General features: G+C 55.5%; 1 protein-coding gene across 4 annotated transcripts in view; it reads left to right on the top strand.

The window, feature by feature from the left end:
* ATF6 (activating transcription factor 6) overlaps positions 1–14,227 on the top strand; it is a 401,392-nt gene that overhangs the window by 5,671 nt on the left and 381,494 nt on the right. For all 4 annotated transcript variants that reach the window (XM_045028792.1, XM_045028791.1, XM_045028790.1 and 1 more), the window contains exon 3: positions 14,124–14,211. In XM_045028792.1, the coding sequence (XP_044884727.1) occupies positions 14,163–14,211 (49 nt within the window). In that variant the 5' untranslated portion in view covers positions 14,124–14,162. The remainder of the gene's footprint in view (positions 1–14,123; positions 14,212–14,227) is intronic.

Here is a 14,227-nt window from a genome sequence, read left to right as displayed (position 1 = left end):
CTACTGGAATCTTCTGGTTTGGAAAGAAAGTCCCTGCTTGTAGCTTTCTGTACAGGCCGGTGTTCCTGAAGATTCCTCAGACCACCTTGCGTTGATCTCCGTGAAATGCCCACGGTGATCCACAGGCGCCTACAACACCATTGAGAAGTACCCCTTTCTATTGATGTACTCCGTTGCAAGGTGGTCTGGTGCCAAAATTGCCCTTCCACAGTTAGGGAAACCCATTTCTACACAGCTGTCGACTATTTCATGCACATTTCCCAGAGTCACGGTCCTTCGTAACAGGATGTGACATATTGCCCTGCACACTTGCATTAATGCAGCCCCACCAGTCAGCTTCCCCACTCCAAAATGATTTGTGACTGACTGGTAGCAGTCTGGAGTTGCCAGTTTCCACACAGCAATTGCCACATGCTTCTCTATTGATAGAGGACACTCATTCTGGTATCCTTGCGCCGCAGTGCTGAGGCGAGCGCCACACACAGTTCCAGAAAGGTGACTTTCTGCATCTGAAAGCTCTAGATAGCCACTGCTCTTCATCCCACGCCTGCATGACAATACGATCCTACCATTCAGTGCTTGTTTCCCAAGCTCAGAAGTGACAATCAACCCTATGTAGCTGTTCTGTGAATGCCAAAAGCAATCTAAAGTTGCTCCTATCCATTTCACGCAGCATGTCAGGTGCCTGCGAGTCTTCTTCATTTAGGAAGTTCATGATTAACTGCACTGCCATCCACAATGTCTTCATGAATGTTAACAGCACAAGAGAGCAGTGTGGGATCCATCCCTTCTCACACAGGTGCACAGTAAAGAAGGGCTGTTGCAAAAATGCAGCGAAAGAAAGCCGGAAGCCCATGGAGTGCTGGGACAGAAAACAATGCATCACAGAACATTGGGCTCAGTCCCAAGATGCGCTACGATCTGATCCACTTTCCCTCAACACCTAGTGACAGAAGGTGTCGAGCTGGACTGCATTGCTCACAATGTTGATGATAGTGTCCCCACTGTGGACGCGCTCTGCCAACAGAGGGAGCGAGTGTGAACATGACATTCTGAATGCTATTATGTTGATTTTTGAGTGTCGACATCACTTTTGTCAACAAAACATTGTAGTGTAGACAAGGCCTAAGACACACCTCTGTGCTCTTTAGAGTGGGAGCTGTCCCCTGTTCAGCTGTGAAGGGCTCACAGCTAACAGTTAGAACAGTCCTTTCTCTGGCAAGCACTACACCCTCCTCCCTCTTTGAATTGGGTTTTCCTCCAGCTATAGAGTCCATGGAACCCTCAGCCACCTCAGTGTTCTCTAGGATTCCATCACCCTTCTCTGGGCTTCCCTCTAGGATGCATCTTCCTGTGCACCCTAGAGTGAGGTCTGCCCCTTGCCTATCTGCAACCTGCTGGCAGCCAGCAACCTGGACAGTCTTCTCACTGACAGGCAATATGCTTCCCTCCCTGCTAGAGGAAAGGCTGTCTTTAGCCACTGGGCAGCAGGAGCTGGTCTCAACCAACCCACCCCTGGTAGCATACTGTTCCACTGCTGCAGAGGCATTAAAGAGATGCTCTCCCATTCCTTCAGCAGTTTCTGGGACTTTATCTTTCTCCTCTGGGGTTGCAGCACGGTATTCCTCCTTGCTGCAGACAGCCTGAGCTACATTGAAAAAATCATTCCCCAGTAACAATTGTGATGGGTTAGTAGGTACTGCTGCCACATTCAATTCAGCTTTCAAATCCTCAATTTCTATGTGCACTTTAGCCAAAGGCACAAGGGTTTTGTGACCTCCTGCTAACAAAAGCTCTGCCATCTGTCCTGGCAGAATGTCTTTTTCCTGAACAATGCTCCTCCTAACCACAGAAATTTCTGCACCTGTGTCCCTCCACCCAAGGTGTTCCTTGCCATTAATTTTGACAGCCTTTATGTGCTTACTGCCTGGCTGGGCAGAGGCTATTTTTACAAACCTTGTATGATAAGTGGCAATTGCCTGAGGTGCTTCAGTGCTCTGGGTAGCAGCATTCCCGTGAGTTGCTTGCTGCCTTTTCCCACCCAACACAGGGATTTATTCCTCAGGGGCTCAGTGGAATTACAGTGATAGCACCTTCCGGGCTCTTCTGTTTTTACAGGAGATTTGGGAAAAGGACTAGAGGAATGGATTTGGGGAGGTGAGCGTCCAGTCTCCCATCCACCCTCTTTCCTGGGGTAAAACGGGAACCCTGCTTTCCCCCCAGGTTTTAACTCCTCTGCCTGTGATTTATTTCTAATAGACGCTTGTGTCTGCTCAAATTCATCAGTACAGTAGCAAGTTCATCAACAGTTTTCACCTTTTTATCCCATAAACACTGTTTTGCATCATCACTTCATATACTCAGGAAGTGTTCCTGAGCAAAAAGATCACACATTTCTTCAAAGCTTGTAATACTTTTCCCCCTTGTCATTAGATGTTTGGCTGTGTGTGTATATGTGTGTTCTCTCTGCGTGCTGTACTGACTCTGGACAGATAGGCCATACATCAGGCTCCGATCAAACTGCCCAATAAATCCACAGACTTGGTTCATAGCGAAGGCACATGGTCAGGTTTATTGTCATTGAAGCACAGTCCTAATGCCCTGGCTCAATGGTTACAGGTACACTAACACAAGTATGTCCGTTGCAATGGACTAGCTCAGTTAGTGGTGGGACTTTCCACTATCCCCTCGGCCAGACAAAGACACTCCCTCTGAGATACATCTTTATACACAGATACAAACAAGCTATGCATTACCCCTGACGTGTCTAGGTGCCATCCAGTACCTAGTACATGTTGGTTTGATCAAAACATCTTTATCTGTTTTTCTGTCATCCTGACCTCATCTTTACGATGGGTCAGTGTGTTCCTGTTATCTTTGGGGAATGTGCTGGTATCAAGGTGTTCTGGTACCACCTTTCTGGACTATGTTTGTCTATATATTCTTTTGCCTAGCACTACTTAGGAATGTGTGTTTCTGCAATATCAGCCTTGTTCTTGCCTGATCCTGTGAGCAGGGCCTGCCTCTTGCTCACAACTTAACTTTGCTTTTTATCAGCAGTTTTGACTACTTTAGCTCAGGCTTCAGGCCTCTGATACATGGGCTTATGTTTCAGGCCCTCTTCCTACTACACCCCTTATCCACTTATCTATCAAATCTTTCATCTGGTTTACATATGCCACATTACTAATCCCAGCCCCCCTCTTAAGGCTTCTAAATTTTACTCTGTATTTTTCAGATGTAATCTGAAACAGTTTTAAAATCATATCCTTGAATTGACTATAATCTGAAGCATCTCTAATTGGAATCTTATTGAACATATCCAGAGCTCTCTCAGACAACTTTGCAATCAAAGTGGGCATCTTTTGGTCTTCAGGAATTTCATGGAGTACACAGCCTCTCAAAAGGTGATGAAATATTCAGCCATGTTTCCTGTCTTGCTGCATGCAGGACACAACCATTACCATTTGTGGATTTTGAAGAGGTGGAGCTCACTGGTGCCTGGGGGTTCTGGTTCTGCTTCTCTATCAAGTTCAGTTGATGCTTTCTCTCCCTTTCTTTTGCCTTGTAAGCTGGCGCGTCGGGGCTCAACCCTCCTGCTGGGCCGGAGGGGAGCCACACCGACTCGCTCCTTGTCCCCTCTACGTGGGAAGTCCAGACCCTCTGGAGCAGGGGGGCTGGATAACGGCAATCAGTCTCAATATGAGTCCAGTCCCTCTGGAGCCGGGGGGCTGGATAACGGCAATCAGTCTCAATATGAGTCCAGTCCCTCTGGAGCCGGGGGGCTGGATAACGGCAATCAGTCTCAATATGAGTCCAGGTCCAGACCCTCAGGCAGGGGCCGCACAAGGCACACAGTCACTAAGTATACGCCCCGGCCCTCAGCTAGGGCGCGTAGCCGGACAGCAGTCCTTGGGCTCAGACCTCTGGAGCAGGGGCTGAGCCGCAGCAAAGTCAGTATAGGCTCAGGCCTCTGGAGCAGGGGCTGAGCCGCAGCAAAGTCAATATAGGCTCAGGCCTCTGGAGCAGGGGCTGAGCCGCAGCAAAGTCAATATAGGCTCAGGCCTCTGGAGCAGGGGCTGAGCAACAGCAAAGTCAATATAGGCTCAGACCTCTAGAGCAGGGGCTGAGCAACAGCAAAGTCAATATAGGCTCAGACCTCTGGAGCAGGGGCTGAGCAACAGCAAAGTCAATATCGGCTCAGGCCTCTGGAGCAGGGGCTGAGCAACAGCAAAGTCAATATCGGCTCAGGCCTCTGGAGCAGGGGCTGAGCAACAGCAAAGTCAATATAGGCTCAGACCTCTGGAGCAGGGGCTGAGCAACAGCAAAGTCAATATAGGCTCAGGCCTCTGGAGCAGGGGCTGAGCAACAGCAAAGTCAATATAGGCTCAGACCTCTGGAGCAGGGGCTGAGCAACAGCAAAGTCAATATAGGCTCAGACCTCTGGAGCAGGGGCTGAGCAACAGCAAAGTCAATATAGGCTCAGACCTCTGGAGCAGGGGCTGAGCAACAGCAAAGTCAATATAGGCTCAGACTTCCGTGCCTGAGCGCGGAGGTGAGGGGGAAACTGCCACCCGCGAGTGGGGTGGCAGGGGGAACACAGGCCCGCCCACTCCACTGTGTTCCAGCCCGGGGCCCTAGTAGCGGCTCTCACGGCCGCTGGTCAGTGGGGTCCTGACCGCAACACACTGACATGGGGACCTCAGTGTCCGTAGCCTGACAGGGGTCGGCTATCCCCGGGCTACACTCCATATCCCCCTCGGGGCCTACCTGCACACTTGGATCAGGATCGGGCCAGTCAAAGGTCCTCGGCTCCTCCGGGTCCGGGCTTGGGGGGAGGTCTGGTAGTACCTCCGGAAAGTCCGGCCAGGCCTGCTCCGGCGGTTCCTCCGGGAAGCAGGGCCGGGGAAGCCCCGGCGGCTCCTCTTCGGGGGGGGCGCAGGGGCGGTCCGGCGGGTGGTCCCAGTACCTGTCACGGGGCGGCTCGGGCGGCTCCTCCTCCTCGTAGTGGGCGCGGGGAAGCGGAGGCCAGTCTGGGCAGCTGCCTTGGTTCCTAGAAGGCTCCCGGTCAGGAGCTCCCGCCGGCACGTCTGCTCCCGGCGGCTGCTGGCTCCTGACTGAGCTCTGGCGTCTTCCTTTTATACTTCCTGTCCCGCCCCTTGACTTCCGGGGGGCGGGGACAGGAAGTGGTGTCTCAGCCCACTTGGGCGTCTGGCAAGGAGCTCCCTCTGCTGGACCGGAGGGGAGCCACACCGACTCGCTACACACCCCCCCCCTCAAGTCTGGCTCCCGCCGATCGGGGCCAGACCCTTCCATTCCCCCAATACGAGACATGAAGTCGGCGTTCGCATGGTCCTTGCCAGCCCGGTGCAGAATAGTGAACGCATACGGCTGCAAGGCCAAGTACCACCTCATGATGCGGGCATTCTTGTCTTTCAGCCGTGTTAACCAGGTGAGGGGGGCATGGTCCGTGGCCAGAGTGAACGGCGCTCCCAAGAGGTAGAAACGGAGGGCTTCGCAGGCCCACTTTATGGCCAGCGCCTCCTTTTCCACCACCGCGTAATTTCGCTCACGGGGGAACAGCTTACGACTTAAGTACAGCACGGGGTGGTCCTGCCCCTCCACCTCCTGTGACAGGACGGCCCCCAGTCCTATCTCGGAGGCGTCGGTCTGTAGGATGAACCGTCGATCGAAGTCCGGGCTATACAGGACCGGTTCCCGACAGAGGCAGTCCTGGAGGCATCGGAAGGCTGACTCGCATTCTGGGGTCCATTTCAGTTGCTGGGGGCTGTCCTTTGTTAGCAGACCGGTGAGGGGTGCTGCTATGGAGGCAAACTGTGGGACAAACCTCCTGTAATATCCGACCAGGCCTAAGAACTGCTGGACCTGCCGTTTGGTGGTCGGGGTCGGGCATTCCATTAGGGCCTGGACCTTCCCCACCAGGGGTTTTACCTGCCCCCTGCCAACAGTGTACCCCAGGTATGTAGTCTCCTGCCAGGCGATCCGGCACTTCTTGGGGTTAGCCGTCAACCCTGCCTGTCTTAGGGACCTCAGGACGGCCGCGACCCGGGGTAGATGGTCTTCCCACCGACGACTATAGACGACCACATCGTCCAGATACGCGGCCGCATAGTCGTGATGTGTTCGAAGTAGGTGGTCCATCAGCCTCTGGAAGGTCGCTGGGGCCCCGTGAAGACCGAAGGGCATCCGGGTGAACTGGTACAGTCCCGTTGGGGTGGCAAAGGCGGTCTTCTCTTTAGAGGTCTCCTCAAGGGGGATTTGCCAATACCCCTTGCTGAGGTCCAGGGTGGTAATAAAGCGGGCTTCTCCCAGTCGGTCCAATAGCTCGTCCACTCGGGGCATCGGGTAGGCATCGAAACGGGAGATGGCATTCACCCCCCGGAAGTCGATGCAGAACCGACGGGTGCCATCGGGCTTGGGCACCAAGACTATGGGACTACGCCACTCGCTGAGGGAGGGCTCGATGACCCCCAGGGCCAGCATCGCTCGTACCTCTTCCTCGACCGCTTCCCGCATCCTGTAGGGCAGCGGCTGGGTTGTCTCTCGGACCACCTTTCCGGGCTCCGTTTGGATTGAATGGTAGACCAGCGTAGTGTACCCCGGGACGGCGGTAAAGGTCTTTTGGAAGGCCCTCAGGAGACACTTGGCTTGTTTGAGCTGGTCCTCGGAAAGTGACTCCCCAAGCAGGGGAGTCGGGGGGTCGTCTGGTTCGGGCACTCGGGGGCCCAGTTCCGGCTCAGGCGGGTACGGGTTGATTAAGAGGCCCTCCCGGTCAGACCACGGTTTTAGTAGATTTACGTGGTACCGTTGAGTCGCGTTGCGTCTATCGGGTCGGCGTACCTCGTAATTGACTGCTCCCACCCTCCGGACGACCTCATATGGTCCCTGCCAGCGAGCCAATAACTTGGATTCGCTGGACGGGAGGAGGAGTAGGACTCGGTCCCCCGGTTTAAACTCCCGGTCTCGAGCCCCTTGGTTATAGGCTCGCTCTTGTTTCTCTTGGGCCTTCTTTAAATTCTCCCGTGCGAGGGTCCCGGCTTGGGACAAGTACCCCTGTAACTGTAGGACATATTCCAGGAGGCCCTGGGCCGGGGAGGCCGACTGCTCCCAGGTCTCCCGCATCAGGTCTAGGAGGCCCCGCGGCCGGCGTCCATACAGGAGTTCAAATGGGGAGAACCTCGTCGAAGACTGGGGGACTTCGCGGATGGCCAACAGCAGGGCTGGTAGGAACTGGTCCCAGTAGCGGAGCTCCTCTGGTGGGAACTTTCGCATCATCCCCTTGAGGGTGCGATTGAAACGCTCCACCAGTCCGTCCGTCTGCGGATGGTATACTGACGTGCGGAGCTGTTTTATCCCCAAGATGGCGCACACTTGTCTCAACAGCCTAGAGGTGAAATTGGTTCCCTGATCCGTCAAAATCTCCCGGGGGAGTCCAACTCGTGCGAATATTTTTACCAGCTCTTTGGAAATGGCCCGGGCGGTCGTACTTCGCAGCGGGACGGCCTCCGGGAACCGGGTGGCGTAGTCGACAAGGACCAACACGTACCGGAACCCGGCCGTGCTTTTTGGCAGGGGCCCCACAAGGTCCATGGCAACCCGCTCAAAGGGTGTCTCCATGAGTGGCATAGGGACCAGGGGTGCTCGAGGCACTCCTGGTGGAGCGGCGAGTTGGCATTGTGGGCATGAGCTACAGTACTTCTGGACGTCGGGATAGATCCCTGGCCAGAAGAACCGCCCCAGGATCCTTGCTAAAGTCTTTTCCTGCCCCAGATGCCCGGCGGCCGGCACATCGTGGGCCAACTTCAGTACGGCCCGCCGGTGACACTGGGGGACTAATAGCTGAACCTGTGGTTCGCGAGTGCGGGAATCTCGGTCTATCCGATAGAGTCGGTCGCGGCGTAGCTCGAAGTGTGGCCATTGGGCTGCCCGTTGGGGGTCCAGGATGGCCCCATCCACCGCCGCGAGCTGCTCGTAACAGTGGCCGAGCGTAGGGTCGGCTCGCTGGTCGCGGCAGAAATCGGTGTAGAGGTGGGGGTCCCGGGCGGGTCCCGTTGGCCTCTCCGCGTCGTCTGTAGCTGCGGGCTCTCCCTCAACGGCGTCCCCGGTGGACTCGGGTAGGGGCTCCCGGGGTTCCGCTTCTAGGGTCGGTGTAGCTCGAAGCACTTCCTCGAAGGCGGGCCAGTCCCGACCGAGGACAACGGGATACGCCAAGTGGGGAGCAAGGCCAACGGTTAAGCTCCGGGTGACCCCCGCGACCGTTAGGGAGACTCGGGCGCTGGGATACGGCCGAACATCGCCGTGAATACACTGCAAGTGTATCGGTTGCAGACTGGGGTCTGCTCGGGGTCCCAAGCCCTGGCGGACTAGTGTCTGGCCACAGCCAGAGTCGATCAGGGCCTCGACGCTCCGGCCCCCAACAACCGCGTTGACTGTGAGTTTGGGATGCAGGGCCGGCCGGGCCCGGTTGTGTCCCGCCCAAACCTGTCCGTAGCTACAGTCCATGTTGGGGCAATCCCTCTGGAGGTGCCCCAACTTCCCGCAACCAAAGCACGGACCGAGCTCAGGCCGGTGACTCCGAACGGCCCTTTGGCTTGGGCTCCGGGGCGGGCTTCGCCGGGCCCCCGGGGCTCCAGGACTGGGGCCGGCCGGTCTTGTTCGGGGTCCGGCTTCCTGCCACCGGGTTCGAGACTCCGGGAGCAAGGCGAGCGTGCGGCCAGGAGGTCGCACAGCGCTCGCGGGGCTCCCCCTTTTCTCTGGGCGGGCGGCCTCGGGCTTAGTGCTGGGCCGCGGAAGGGTTGGCCCCGTCGCCGTCTCGGCGGCAAGGAAGTCTTCCATAAGTGACACCGCCACCGCGAGCGTCGCCGGGCGATGGCGGAGCACCCAGGCCCTTCCTCGGGAGGGCAGGATGCTAACAAACTGTTCTAAAATGACTTGTTCGGTTACTTGTTCCGCGGTCCGGTGTTCGGGGAGGAGCCAGCGGCGGCCGGCCTCCTTTAACATCTGTGCCACCGCCCGCGGCCGGGCGCCGGATGGGTACGTCTGGCCTCGGAATCGTTGCCGGAACGTCTCGGGGCTGATGTCCAGTGCGTCTAGGATAGCCGCTTTTACCTGGTCATAGTCGCGCGCGTCCTCCGTCGCTAAGTCCCGGTATGCCGTCTGGGCCGCCCCGGTCAGGTACGGGGCCAGCAGTGTGGCCCAATGCTCCCGGGCCCACCCTGCGACTAGGGCCACGCGCTCAAAAGTGACCAGAAAGGCTTCGGGGTCATCATCCGGGCCCATCTTAGTCAAGCGGAGGGGAGCCGCCATCCGGGGGTTCCCTGCCCCCTCGCCAACCGGTCCTCCCGTGGGGCGAGGGGGGTTAACCAGGAGCTGTTGGAGCTGGGTCCCCAGCTGTTGTAGCAGCTGCTGCTGCTGCTCCATCTGGGCCGCGTGTAGCTCCTGGGTGAGCCGGAGGTGGGCGGCATCCCGCTGCTGTTGTTGCTCAAGCTGTGCGGCCTGCTGGTGCTGTTGCTGCTGCATCTGAGCAGCCTGCTGCCGCTCTTGGCCTTCCACAAGGCGCTGAAGTAGGCGCTCCATATCCATGCTTGGTCCTCGGGGGGGGGAGGTAACCCTCTCCCCTCTGCTTTGTTACCCTTGCTCACAGGGTAGGAGTTCGTCAGTGGTCCTCAGAGAAGGCACCAGTGTAAGCTGGCGCGTCGGGGCTCAACCCTCCTGCTGGGCCGGAGGGGAGCCACACCGACTCGCTCCTTGTCCCCTCTACGTGGGAAGTCCAGACCCTCTGGAGCAGGGGGGCTGGATAATGGCAATCAGTCTCAATATGAGTCCAGTCCCTCTGGAGCCGGGGGGCTGGATAACGGCAATCAGTCTCAATATGAGTCCAGTCCCTCTGGAGCCGGGGGGCTGGATAATGGCAATCAGTCTCAATATGAGTCCAGGTCCAGACCCTCAGGCAGGGGCCGCACAAGGCACACAGTCACTAAGTATACGCCCCGGCCCTCAGCTAGGGCGCGTAGCCGGACAGCAGTCCTTGGGCTCAGACCTCTGGAGCAGGGGCTGAGCCGCAGCAAAGTCAGTATAGGCTCAGGCCTCTGGAGCAGGGGCTGAGCCGCAGCAAAGTCAATATAGGCTCAGGCCTCTGGAGCAGGGGCTGAGCCGCAGCAAAGTCAATATAGGCTCAGGCCTCTGGAGCAGGGGCTGAGCAACAGCAAAGTCAATATAGGCTCAGACCTCTAGAGCAGGGGCTGAGCAACAGCAAAGTCAATATAGGCTCAGACCTCTGGAGCAGGGGCTGAGCAACAGCAAAGTCAATATCGGCTCAGGCCTCTGGAGCAGGGGCTGAGCAACAGCAAAGTCAATATAGGCTCAGACCTCTGGAGCAGGGGCTGAGCAACAGCAAAGTCAATATAGGCTCAGACCTCTGGAGCAGGGGCTGAGCAACAGCAAAGTCAATATAGGCTCAGACCTCTGGAGCAGGGGCTGAGCAACAGCAAAGTCAATATAGGCTCAGGCCTCTGGAGCAGGGGCTGAGCAACAGCAAAGTCAATATAGGCTCAGACCTCTGGAGCAGGGGCTGAGCAACAGCAAAGTCAATATAGGCTCAGACCTCTGGAGCAGGGGCTGAGCAACAGCAAAGTCAATATAGGCTCAGACCTCTGGAGCAGGGGCTGAGCAACAGCAAAGTCAATATAGGCTCAGACTTCCGTGCCTGAGTGCGGAGGTGAGGGGGAAACTGCCACCCGCGAGTGGGGTGGCAGGGGGAACACAGGCCCGCCCACTCCACTGTGTTCCAGCCCGGGGCCCTAGTAGCGGCTCTCACGGCCGCTGGTCAGTGGGGTCCTGACCGCAACACACTGACATGGGGACCTCAGTGTCCGTAGCCTGACAGGGGTCGGCTATCCCCGGGCTACACTCCATATCCCCCTCGGGGCCTACCTGCACACTTGGATCAGGATCGGGCCAGTCAAAGGTCCTCGGCTCCTCCGGGTCCGGGCTTGGGGGGAGGTCTGGTAGTACCTCCGGAAAGTCCGGCCAGGCCTGCTCCGGCGGTTCCTCCGGGAAGCAGGGCCGGGGAAGCCCCGGCGGCTCCTCTTCGGGGGGGGCGCAGGGGCGGTCCGGCGGGTGGTCTCAGTACCTGTCACGGGGCGGCTCGGGCGGCTCCTCCTCCTCGTAGTGGGCGCGGGGAAGCGGAGGCCAGTCTGGGCAGCTGCCTTGGTTCCTAGAAGGCTCCCGGTCAGGAGCTCCCGCCGGCACGTCTGCTCCCGGCGGCTGCTGGCTCCTGACTGAGCTCTGGCATCTTCCTTTTATACTTCCTGTCCCGCCCCTTGACTTCCGGGGGGCGGGGACAGGAAGTGGTGTCTCAGCCCACTTGGGCGTCTGGCAAGGAGCTCCCTCTGCTGGACCGGAGAGGAGCCACACCGACTCGCTACATGCCTCCATTTCTTTGGCTTGCAGTTCTAGGGCCCTTTGGTGTGCAGCTTCTTGCCTGGCATTCTCTGCTTCTTTGGTGTTCAGCTTCTTGCGCATTAATCACCATTTGTTTAAATTCCATATGACTTTTGTGTTCTTTCATCTTCTCTTCTGTCTGCAATCTGTATAGTTCCAGCTTCTACTAGTTTTACTTTCACTCATTTTCCTGCTTTCCTGTCCTTACTTCCCTTGCCCGAAATAAGCAAAGAGAAAATAACAAACTGGTAACCTCTTTGACTGATCTCTAGCCAGTACACTTAAATCTCACTTAAAATCACCACCAGTGTATGAAGTGCCCATCTCACTCAGAGTAACAAGCTGTGCATGTGACCCTGCTTGCTGCACCACTGTGACAGGTTCCCCCCGGGGTGCTACCTGGAACTGAGGTACCACTGAGCCCCCCATCCCACCAGCCTGGGCTCCGTTTACACTGTACTTCTGTGACAAGCTGCCAAATTCTATCCAGGGTCCAGCCTGCACTTTCACGAGCACACATACAGGTAGGAACACACCCAGCTGCAGATACATACAGACGTTTTGACCAGCTACATTGGAAGGCTCCAGCTAGGTTACTTCCCAACTACTCAGGCACCCCCCCACCCCCAGAGTGTAAACCCAAAATTATACTGTCTCGTGCTGTACAGCATAAACTAATGAAATTCGCCCCCTCTCTCAATATGGAGAAGAATATGGAACAGCTTTCTGCTCTGAGTTATGACTCCCACACACTGGTTGTAGATAAAGCAAAAACAAGTTTATTAACTACAACAGATAGATTTTAAGTGATTATAAGGGATAGCAAACATATCAAACCAGATTACCTAGTAAATAAACAAAAAACGCAAACTAAATTTAATATACTACGTAGATCAGCTATGAATAGAAAATTCTCACCCTAAGTGATGATACAAGCCGGCTGCAGATTCTTAAGGGGCAAGTTTGCAGCTTAGAATCCCCAGGTGTTCCATTCACAGGGTAAAAATCCCTTTAGCCTAGGTCTAGCAATTCCCCCAGTTCAGTCTTTGGTCCTCGGGTGTTTTCAAGAGTCTCTTTGGGTGGGGAGTCAGTGAAGAACCAAGATGATGTCACTCCCCTGCCTTATATAGCTTTTGCATATGTCGGGAACCCTTTGTTTCAAAGCTTGGTTCCCACGCCAGTCATTGGAAAAATACTGATATCCCAAGATGGAGTCCAGCACCAGGTGGCCTGGTCACATGACCCTGTAGTATCACAGCAGCCATTTGTTGGAGGCTGTTTGTAGCATCCTCAGGAAGGCCCCCATGTGGGAGATAAGCTTCTTTTAAGATCTGTTGTTTTTCTAATGGCCCTTCCCCAACCAGCTATTCAGAATGAAAACATTTTGTCTAGTTAAATGTGCCAGCAGAAACTTTTCAACAAAAGACTCTCACAATTTACTGCATAGTCTCAGAGCAGCTGAACTGATTTAATCTTCCTCTGTTTGAAAAGGGTGATGGAGACTCTTAGAATTGAAGAGATCAGTTTACCCTAAAGATGAGAAATAAAATGCAACACCCCCCGGCCCCCATAGTGACAGCTTACAAAAAATAATTAAGAAGGAGTTATTTGTTACATGTTTGTACAGTACTGAGTGCATTGCCTAGGCCCCCTAGACCAGGGGTGGGCAAATTTTTTGGCTTGAGGGCCACATGTGGGTATGGAAATTGTATGGCCCACCATACATGCTCACAAAATTGGGCTTTGGGGTGCAAGAGGAGATGAGGGCTCTGGAGTGGGGCTGGGGATGAAGGGTTGGGGTGCAGGAGGGTGCTCTGGGCTGGGACCGAGAGGCTCAGAGGGTGGGTGGGGGGAATCAGGCTAGGACAGGGGGTTGGGGTGCAGGATGGGGTCACAGGTGCAGGCTCCGGGTGGCGCTTACCTTAAGCAGCTCCTGGAAGCAGCGGCATGTCCCTCTTCCGCCTCCTATGCAGAGGCGTGGCCAGGCAGCTCTGCATGCTGCCCCGTCTGCAGGTGCTGCCCCTGCAGCTCCCATTGGCTTCAGTTCCTGGCCAATGGGATCTGCAGAGCCAGCATTTGGGATGCAGGCAGCATATGGAGCCCCCTGACTGCCCCTATGCGTAGGAGCTGGAGGGGGGACATGCCGCTGCTTCCTGGAGCCGTGCAGAGCCACAGCAGGCACGCAGCACGGCAAGCCCCAGATCCCGCTCCCTGGCAGGAGCTCGAGGGCCGGATTAAAAAGTATGAAGGGCTGGATGTGGTCCCCGGGCCGTAGTTTTCCTACCCCTGCCCTAGACACTACTGTGATACAAATAATTACTAATAAGACATTACTGGAGTACAAATAATTGTAGTAATGATATTTACTCTCACTTCCCTTTACTGAGGTCAGAGTTAGGTTTGAACTAAAGCCACAAATAACTCCCCAGCTCAAGTCTGTTTAGTTGGAAACCCTGCCTTGTGAAATCTAACTGAGAGCTCTCCTCTCTCAGGGCTTCTCATATATATTTGTGGCCTTGCCATGCCACCAAAAACATGCAAATTGAGGTGACTAAATCCTTTTGCCTTCTTAAGAGCTGTAGTGCTTGGTGGTTGCAATATATAGTCTTTTCTGTTTTGCATCTCTTAACTTATTTTTGTTAAATTATCATCATCTACAGGAGAACAGTCTTTATAAACTCGACTTTGATTTGGACTTGATGTCTTGGGATTCAGGCCCTTGGGATGTGACGAGCCATACTTGTATAGGTAATTACATGCCAAA

This window comes from Mauremys mutica, chromosome 8, assembly GCF_020497125.1.
Source record: "Mauremys mutica isolate MM-2020 ecotype Southern chromosome 8, ASM2049712v1, whole genome shotgun sequence".
NCBI classification, from domain to species: domain Eukaryota; kingdom Metazoa; phylum Chordata; order Testudines; family Geoemydidae; genus Mauremys; species Mauremys mutica.
This window is presented reverse-complemented; position numbering and strand designations above follow the sequence as displayed.